Here is a 10412-nt window from a genome sequence, read left to right on the forward strand (position 1 = left end):
CACAGGAAGCTACGAGTCGGCGCTAATGGACTTAGAGCGCTCAATACCGAATCAATTTACTCACAGTTCTTTAATGGGAGAATATATTTAAAGGAGCATTGACCAATTTCTTTGCAGTGTAGAAATCACTTCGAAATTGTAGGGAACCTCAAAATAATACTTAGATAAGTTAGAAATACACCAACTTCTTCCTCCCGTTTTGCTTCGCGTAAGAAAAAAAAGAAGATAATTAGTTCTGTACAACTAGTAAGATACAGATTTGGTGACGTCAAGAGAATATGATCATAGTAATCTCTTGGTGACGTACGTTTGGAGTGCAATTTCAGGCTTTCGCATATAGCGTCATGGATACAATTAGTCCGTGCATTGATGTAACACGTTCTGGTTTTCTTTTCTTTGTGTTCTACTCGTTTTTGCCGGATACTTTTACTGCTTTTTCCAAATTTAAATCGGGGTTATATATCACTGCGGTGAAAATTCAACAGAGCTTTCAGTTCCCACGTCCTTTTTTAATGTTAAGTGCCAAATATATAGAGGATACCTCCGAAAAGAGAGAGAAACATTATTTTCCATGGATGTACAAATCCCCTCCTCCAAAGATTTTTTTAACAGAATGTCAAGAAATATAAATCGCCATTCTAGTAATTCTGGTCTAAGCTTGAATTTTCTGGTCATTAGTCACTGTTCAAACAAATTGATACATCTTTGCATTCACCAGCTGTTGTTCATCATGTTAGTCCATGAATATGCACTGGTATTTCTGCCAAATGTCACCAATGGGAACAGGATTGGGCAAAAAATAGGTTCGGAAATGGGATTTTGGCAAAATTTAGGCTGAGCATTAGGATTTTGTATCCTTCACCTTTCTTTCACGAACGTTAACCCGTTGACAATGATTCTTTTAATGTTATAGTTCAGCAATGCTTGTGAAGACAATATGTCGTGGAAATGCCAATACCTCAAAAAAGCATACACAAGATCGAGGCATGCGACTTGTAAGCTAGATAAAATCTACGACATTTTCTGGAGTACGTCTGAAGTGACTGCTCGTGCCATGGATTATAAAAAAAATGTCAATAATTCATTTAACGTCTTAATTTCTGTTTTAGTTTTTAATCCTTGTAACATTTCTGACAATGTTTGTCTCCAGTTCCACAAACATCTATCCATTTGGCACTTTCTGTAAGCTCAGGATGATGTCGTTTGGTTTTATGATCAAATGCTATTCGCATAGGAATGTATTTAGCTGTTAAGACACCATTCCTGGAGAGAGAGAGGAAGAAAATAATGTTATTTATGAACTAACCAGTGCGGCCATAACAATGATTCAATACTGCGTTTTATTTAAAAGTATCCAATAACAATAATAATAATAATAATAATAATAATGATAATAATACTAATAATAATGATAAGGATAATGATAATAATAGTAAATTTAATAAAATAATGTTTGTTAAGAATAGTTAGTTTTTTTTTTCATGTCATTGTAGGTAGCATACGAACAGTGTCTGATTCCTAAACTTCAGCCAGTATTTCATAAAATACAGAATATAGGCAATATTCGTATTCCTAGTTTTGGACTGGATCTACCTTGCAGCTGAGGCCAATGCGAGGATTCTTTTAAAAAGCAAATGATTTTTTATCTCTTTTTAGTAATATTCTCCCGCCTCCTTTGCAGGCTAGTTCCAGGTCAATACGGAGAATACGAATATGGTCTATTCAGAGAACCATGGAAAAGACTCTATTGATTCTTTGGACATGGCTTGAGATATTTAAAATCTACCCGCCTACTTTCACAACACATATGGCTCTGTGTTGTTAGAATAACCTGGTCTGTGTTGTACTATTATCTCATCCACTGAGAGTGATAATTTGATAAGTCGTTTCATATCACAGGGGCGGGATATTGGCACCAGCGTAAAAGGGTCACAGGGTTCAGAAGCAGACTTTGCCTGGTGATGTTCACCTAACTATGGCAAAGGATCCTTAGAGCTAGAAACTGAATAAACAATGGAGCGAATCACTACACCTTGAAACTGTAACTTGAAGCATCCGACTTAACTTGAAATTTTCACAGTGTTCAAGGGTATAGCTCTCGTATGCTTTAATCCGCTGTACATCAGGTTTCACTCCAGGTGCTCCATACAGTTTCTGTATTGAAAGACATACCAAATTACGTCGTGTGACGTTCCGTGAAATAATGATCAGATGTTGATCAGCTTGATACGACCTTAGGACAATCGGAAAAGCCATCCCCAATGACAGATCAAGTCCCCGATATAGCAACCCAAACCTTTGCTAGTTAGTACTAAGGATGCGTTTGATTGAGTTCATTCCTGAATGAGTACAGTTGCTTCAGATTATTTCATTAAAGACATGCCTCCTCTAACTGTATCCCAGAAAATGGTATCTGGATTCTCGGGTAATTCAGAATGGCTTGCATTGTTGGTTGAGCTACGTTATTCATACCTTTTTTTCGCATTTCTTAATTCCGTAACACCTCGCGAATTTTACACACGCAACAATTCATAACTCCGCAATGACTTAATTTGCAAAATCAAACAGCTGCATTAAAAATCGTTCTTTTACAGGAAAATGGTGCCTGAAAAAAGTAGCAAATTTCGTTTCTTTCGCTTTCCTAGCTACAGTATCTTCCTCTGAATCGCTTTCTTCTGTTGTAATCTTCAAATTAAAATGCCTGTATTTAACTGGGTCCTTGTGGTTATCATTAAAAAGCTGCCAGGCCGTCCCTTAGCGGTGCAGTGACAACTACAGTTGCTCCATGGCATTGCAATTGTTATGGACTTCAGTTGTGCCGGATTTATTTGATGAATTCGCTCTGAGGGCCATCGATCCCATCGATCATTTTAAGTTTTTTCTCCATTCACTTTTCACAGTAAGATTCATTAAATAAAGCAATTCAATACTTTTAAGCTATCTAGCCACCAGTCGAAATACCATCTACGGAAAGATCCTAGAACTAGTAGAACACTTTCCCTATCTTGGAGTCGAGCCTCAGTCAGACCTGAAGTGGGACCGCCACATAAAAAACATGACAATACGCTCACTGGCATTCCTGAGAAGGAACCTCTCAAAATGTCCACAACAGATCAAGGAGCAAGCATGTATAGCCCTGGTAAGACCAAATGTAGAATACGCACCAGCTGTGTGGGATCCCCATCTTAAGAAAGACGTGAAGAGTGTGCAAACCATCCAGAGCCGGACAGCCAGATTCGTTAAGGGGGGAAATAGAAGGGAATATGGAATTGTGACCCAAACGATCTTGAATGTCTCCCCTTGAATTAAGAAGGGAATGTCACCGAATAGAAGTTTTTCACGAATAGTTGCATAGGAGGAACACGAATTCCATCGCAGCTCACCTAGTGAAGGTGCCTTCAAGTTACAACACAAGATCACAAGCAACATACATCAACTCAGGGAAATGAGGAGAAATCTGCAAGAACAGCTTCTTCCTAAGAACAATGACAGAATACAACAGCTTGCCATGCAACATACGCCAGTTCAAACCAGAGACTCTTTTCAGACTGGCCCCACGGCCACATTTTAACATTAAACAATTTTTTTCATTATATTGTTTTTGGAAGAGCACCGTGCACAGCAAAGTATTACTTTGCACTACAATAAATTGATCACATACACCTGCCCCAGCACTCTGTGCGGGATGGGCAACCCATTCCTTGTAAAAATGTAAAATGTAAATTTATTTAATTTTCTCTAGGAAAATTCCATCCTATTCCCTGCTTTTGTTTATGCAAGATCATTTGCGGTATTGGCATCAATTCTGGCATGCGAATCATTTGTTTAGTCGGGATCATTTGCGGTGCCGTGCAAGTTTGAAAGTGAGATGGCGATGGAGTTTGTGGATAAAGACAAGTCTGGTATAGGGTAGGGATGTTTGCTAAATAATCCAGCACAAGGTAGTAAAATGCAATTTAACATGACCTACTATAGGTTAAGATTTCGGATTCGAAGGGCGCACCCCTCAACAAAATGCTTACCGAGCATCCCCCTTTCCCACCAATTCTACAAACGTTCTTTGTTTTTTGAAAAAGTCGGGATGCAAAGAGGAAGTGACATTATTATTATATTCTTCCGGTTTATTTCGAGTATCCTGTTCACTGAACCTCGGCTGAAAGAAATCTCGCGAATTGCGGAATCGAAGCAGTAACTCAATCGAAATATCGTTATATCACTTGACATTCAGTTGTTGCTGTTTTGTATAAAAAATGCGGGAAGACGATTTTTGTCTACTCAAGAATAAAATCGATCAAAAACATTCTCAATTTGCACACCTTACCGGATCATTTCCACCTGGTGTGCGGCTCGGAGGAAACAGAAAATTTCCCAAACTGTATGCTATAAGCTTGTTTCCGTGGATACAATGTGGCTGCAGCACATGAGGATGTGATCCAATGATAACTTGTACACCAAGGGACACAAGATGTTTAGTTATATGAAGCTGGTAAGGCCGTGGTTGTAAGGAAAGTTCTTTACCCCAGTGCATGTACACCACTATAACGTCGACGTTGGCCTTGAAAAATAAAAATAGGCAAAAAGGTCGCGTTACTATCTGAGAGACAGGTCGGTGAGGACTGGTAAACACGACCCAGTTTTTATCAAAATATTCACGATAATAATCCATCAAATATTTTCCCTCGCGCGCGATTGGTCTAAACGCGTCACGTGACCGAATATTCCCCAGCTAAAACTGGGAAAAATCCGAGAATATTCCCCAATTTTCATTACTGCGCGTGTTGCGTAAAATATATGAAGGATAATAAATACAATAGTCTCTAGCTGACTTTGAAAATATGTTCGGATATTTGTCTGCTTCTCGGAACAGATAATGTCCGCGGAGAAATATCCGAGCATATTTTTGCGCTAAATGGAAGCTATTGTTTATATAATTCAGTTATCTTTTCAGAAAGCATTAAGCTTTTTTTTCTGCATTGGATGTTTTCAATGGATGTTAGATATTGATGTCAGATAGTTCAAGAGAAAACTGTTTGTGGAATAACTTTGTCCCAATTTTTGTTTGTATTTTCAACCATTTCCTCAAGTCTGTCCCCTCCTTTAGCGGTTGGAGTTGCACTCCGTAGGGCTGCTAAAACGGAACTGAATTTCCGCGATTTTCTACGGGTTTGCCAAGACAAGAGTCAATGGATTTTGGCGAAACAGCCTTATTGCGCTTCTGTTCCAAAGAAAGGATCTTTCAATGAATAAGAAAGGGTTCAAATCTCAGCTATGCTGGCAAAAATTATTTAAAACTTTGAATAAAAATACCTCCTTGAGCTTTTTGACGTCCCTGGTGGCAATGTCATCTCGATAAACGGCAGGGCCAGCGTTAAACAACAACCGCATCTCGCTACAATTTTTAAACTTGTAATCGGTTTCAAATTCACAATAACCTAGGAACCCAATTCTGATGCCGTTTTTGGTCATGATCAGAGGCTCCTATAAAAGAACAACAACGACAACAACAACAACAACAAAGAAATTGTTTGCTCGACGTCTGTCGATTTGAGAAAGGTTTTCACAAATAATGCATCGCTTAAGTTTGTAGGTAGAGTCTGCGCTGGACCACGTTATCCGCACAACGACGACGGCGACGGCGACGGCGACGGAGTCGCGCAAGATGACGGCCATACTCCACCTAATAGGCTGACAGAGACATGCAACCTTGGTTTATAGCGTCCTTCTTTGATATTAGACATCCATGTTATGGTCAATTGACACCTGTCAAAACAAGGTATCCACCGACCAGTATCATGTGATCATATCGCGGGCTCAAGTTTAGAGCTTATCGAGGTCACGTGTTTTCTGATTTTTGACCGCTGACCAGGTGCAGGTTTTTGACTGGATGGCGGGCTCATGTCAGGTTAATTTGTTGCAAACAGGGTCGCATTGTTCGGAAGCCGGTTAACGCTAACCAAGAATTATAAAAGTTCACAGAAGTACAATTTTTTCTCATACACAAATGTTTTTTACTGCTTTTGTTTTGTGTATTTTGAGGACCTTAAGATTATTCAAACTCAAAACAGAAGGCCAAACAGCATAAACAGAAAACCTCACAGCAAAACTCAAATCAAAATTCTCGCTTATCGTAGGTTAGCTTAAAGTGTCCATACGGCCAACAGGGTTTTTTTTGGCTTTAGTATCTCTATAACATCTAAAAATGTAAATTAAATCCGGTGCTTTTTTGCCATGAAATCAAGCTTTAAATTTCCCGCTTCGACCATGCCCAATGAAGTTGACTGCGCAATGAAAGATTGGTGACGAATGACGCAACTTCAGGAGCATTTCAAAGCCTCATGTTTTTATTTTGCTTGATTGACGACCGCATTGTTTCACCAACTTTGGTTCGTTTGCTTTTTGTCGACGAAAACTCCTAACCACCACTGAAACAGCAGTGACCTGAACTAGCAGGCTTTGGCAATTCCTGACTTGACGTCACGACGCATTCAGAAACCCAGACTCCTTTTTGCACTGACTCACGGTCAACTTCATTGGGCGTGGCTGAAGCAGGAACTTTAAAGTTAAATCTTTGGGTGCCAATTTTCTTTCTTAGAATACCTTTTTACACATTATAGAGATACCAAAACCACAAAAAACCCTGTTGGCCGTATAGAAACTTTAATCGGGCTTTGAACAACCCGACCCAGGGGCTCCGCTGTTAGGCCTGACTAAATCTATATATTACTTATGTTGAGCTAGAGTCACTGTGAGAGTAAAGTGCCTTGCCCAAGAACACCACACAATGACCTTGGGCAGGGCTCGAACCAACAGGGCTCTACATGGTTCAAGGTTCACTGCCCTAACCATTAGGCCACCACGTGTAGGTCTCGTGAACAGCCTGATCCTAATTGGAATTACAGTGTCAATTGTATTCTTAGCAGAATTATAATGTTCGGTACTCGCCTGAGAGGAATTCAATGTCCCATAATTGACACCAAAATATTTTATGCCTACTCTCTTGAGAACTTGTACAGTAAAGTTTGCTCCTTTAGATGCAAAGTCATATAGGTGATTGTTAGCCAGTGTAACCACGTCAAATCCTGCAAAACTAACAAACCACACAAGCAGAATTTGCTGTCATCACGATTGGCAAAGGATGAAATAGGCAGTAAAGTTCGTAGCAAGCGCCCCTGCGTGTGTTGGTAAGTATAGTATATGCTGCAATTTCCTCGGGTAATGTTGCAAAGACACGTCGCCTCGTTTCCACTTATACTTCGAGGTAGTTGAACTCGAACTTCGATATTTGATAATTAACATTTGATAGTGAGATCCATTGAAATGTACAGTTACTGTCTGTTATTTTCAAGAAGGTGGATAGAGGTTCAGAATGGGGGTGCTAGGGCCTCAGCTTTCATCATCAGTCAACATTACAAACTCAGTCATCATAATCAGGAAATTTTGCAGGTTTGAGACCTAGCCTATCAGATTAAAAACGCGATGTGTACCGGCCACTTGTTACTAAGAACAACTGACAAAATTTTTCTGATGGAGAGAAAAAAACCTGCGATGGACTTCCAGTCGTTTCAGTCTTGTTTTCTTTCAAGTCATTTTCCTGCAGCATGATGCAGCTGAAAAATCATTAACAGCCGACAATTTGTGATTGGCGGCTGTGATTGTTGTGATTGTCTTAATCTTTCTCCCGAAGTTTGAATAATCGATTTTTGTGTAGATTGCCTTTACATGCTCAGCATTGTGTTGTATTATTCTCTACGGATATATTGCAAAGTCAAAAAATGAACAGCTCCCACTTGTTTGGTAACAAAATTGGGAGAAGAATGCATCGGTATCGCAAAGGTCATGACTTCAAATCCCGTTCGGGTCTGTTTTTATTTTTCATTTTTTTTCCCCCAGGGTTTATTTAACTGCCTACATCGTAACTACCTACATCGCTTACTGCTAACTGCTGAGATCCCTCATTTCTTTCAAATTTTCTCCCACAGATCAAAATATTTGGTGTATCATTTATTTCTTACAGTTTATGCTGTCTAAGAAAATTCAACTGTTATGATTAATAACTGCTGATCTATCGAGGAGATGGATCCACGACCGAAATTACTAATTGTGGCTACTGTACCTCAACGCCGAGGCCGCTTCAGGACTTGAATACAGGTAAGCACCCTTTTTTCCTTTGTACTTGTAGCGATACACGTCTTTGCTGACAAAAGGAGACTCCAGATTTGCGACTGAAATGTCCGCGTCTCTGATGAAAGGAGCCACATCTCTGAACGAGTCGTTATATGACTGGTAATTATGTTCCACGTAATATTTCACCGGACCACAGAAGGAGATGTCACCAACAAACAACAGGGTGACTTGCTCTGAAAGAAAAGAAAAAGGTAACCTTTTTTTTTCAATTTCCTGAATTCGTGCGCTTTAACCAGCTGAAGGTTTGAGTACGAAGTGGTTCAAAATGGAATCATTAAGACTCGATAGATGACATGCAGAGACTAAACAAAAAGAGAACAAAGAACTACACCTGAAGAATAGACAAAGGACATCAGCATGGAGTAAAGACATAAACTTTACCTTTCCGAGCGGTGACGGTTAAAAAGGACAGAGCTGCATGTAAGATATACGTTACGTAAATCATCGCGAAATGGCACAAAACCAGTGCCGAGTTATTTGGCAAACACACACAAAAATAAATAAAATTACCTGGTCACTGTGTGCCACCGGTGAAATGAATGGCGAGGCATGAGTAACAGGTAAACAACAATGCGCCACCAAAGTGTCATTTCTCAGCAATTTGAACTTACGGTGAACGTTGTGAAAAAAAGAAAATAGTATGATATATTGTAACGTCTAAAGGATCACGATTTCAAGCACTTTGCCTCATTTGGATCTGCGACTGAATCCCTTTGGTGAAGAGTTTAGGAAGACAAACAACAATTTTATACAAGTCTTCAAGGTACAAGTAAGTGACGCAAAAGACAACACGTTACATGTATTTTTTTTTAGATTGGATTTTTTAAAATTCCCGTTATTTTATAATTTCACTGAGTTATAACAAGGTAAGTCCGATGCCAGGTGAAATTTTACTCGTTTTACAAGTCTGTAATAATCGCAATCTTTCCGCCCCTCCACCTCGTCAGAATACGCTCACCATAAAATAACCAGTAGGAAATTCAAAAGCTATTTGGTCTTCACTCGACATTTAACAATAAACCTGCTCCTCCCCCGAAAGGGGAGCGGGCAACATTACAATATCTATGACTTCTTAGGGTAATAGTGCACTGTTGCCCGAGAATAGGGAGCATAAGCAATGAAGACATTGAGGTCAGGGAGGAAGGCTAGCAAAAAATGGATTTATATATTATCCTCGAATTTCGTAACCATCTGAACCTGTTTAGTTCTCAAATCTGTCTAAAGAACTGCTCAAACTAAATATACAATGCCAGCGATCAATTCAAAACCGAATTTTGCCATCGTGGTCTGAGTTCTCCTAAAGGAACAGAACTTGGTCTTTTCACGTTGCATTGCTGTTTTGCAAAGGGTGGCTACGAAATGGACTAAAATTTATAATGCGCGTGCAAAGCTATTGATCCGCTCATGAAACCTTCTATTTGGTGACGACGAGTGCCATTGCATGTGAGTTATTTTCACGTGTTCGTAAGGTTGTTTCCATATAATCGCTTCGATCGCTGCAAAAAATGAAATAAAATAAAGGTTTAGCGATCATAGCGGTCGATAAGGGACACTAGGGAGTTTCAGAAGCCAAGACGCATGACGACGCCGAGGACAACGTCGATTAAAAAGTACAGTTATGTTTTGCCTATGAATCTTGGAATACTCTAAAGTCATTTTGTTTGTTTCTCTCTGTTAAAACTACGGCACGAAACTAAATGAACACGGCGATACATTTGAACTAGAAACTTAAAAAAAATAGCCACCGTCGTTCACGTTCTCCAGACAACAAAGAATTTGGTCATTTCACGTTTTTTTTTTTTTTTTGGAGGACGGCAAAGAAATGTACTAAGAATTATAACGTGCTTGCGCAGCCATTGTTTTGCTCATTAAACCTTTCGTTTAACAACGTTCCCGTTGCTGTTGCCGTTGCCGTCGTGAGATTTTTTCAACTTCCTACTCCGTGGCAATCAGAGATAGTAACTGAGATAGCCTGGAGATTTCGGTTGCAGACAGGATGATGTCCTTGTTCAGTTCATTTGATGTCAGGCCATTTCCTACTTTTTTAACATTTTCTTTTGTAAAGCATCGGATTAAAAGCAAAAGGCCTACCAAGAAAATCAAAAGGAATCTGGAACTAGGAGGCCCGGTACCTCAGCATCATTGCCGTGGAGTCTGGGAACAAGAAGATTAACTTAGTGGCGGTGGGAAAGTGGCACTAGACAAGTTATAAGCGTGTTCTGTTCTTC

The 10412-nt window shown here is 39.6% G+C and overlaps 1 protein-coding gene across 1 annotated transcript; it reads right to left on the bottom strand.

Annotated features, from left to right (window-relative positions):
* Positions 1-1112: 1112 nt before the first annotated feature.
* Positions 1113-9689, bottom strand: LOC145497257 (capsule biosynthesis protein CapA-like). Its single transcript, XM_081477081.1, has 7 exons — positions 8566-9689; positions 8114-8357; positions 6943-7087; positions 5308-5478; positions 4322-4555; positions 2033-2154; positions 1113-1263 (listed from the first exon to the last, which is right to left on the bottom strand). The coding sequence occupies exons 1-7, from the start codon at positions 8627-8629 to the stop codon at positions 1113-1115; spliced, it is 1131 nt and encodes a 376-aa protein (XP_081333207.1). The 5' UTR covers positions 8630-9689.
* Positions 9690-10412: the final 723 nt, after the last annotated feature.

Source organism: Orbicella franksi, chromosome 9, assembly GCF_964199315.1.
Source record: "Orbicella franksi chromosome 9, jaOrbFran1.1, whole genome shotgun sequence".
NCBI classification, from domain to species: Eukaryota; Metazoa; Cnidaria; class Anthozoa; order Scleractinia; family Merulinidae; genus Orbicella; species Orbicella franksi.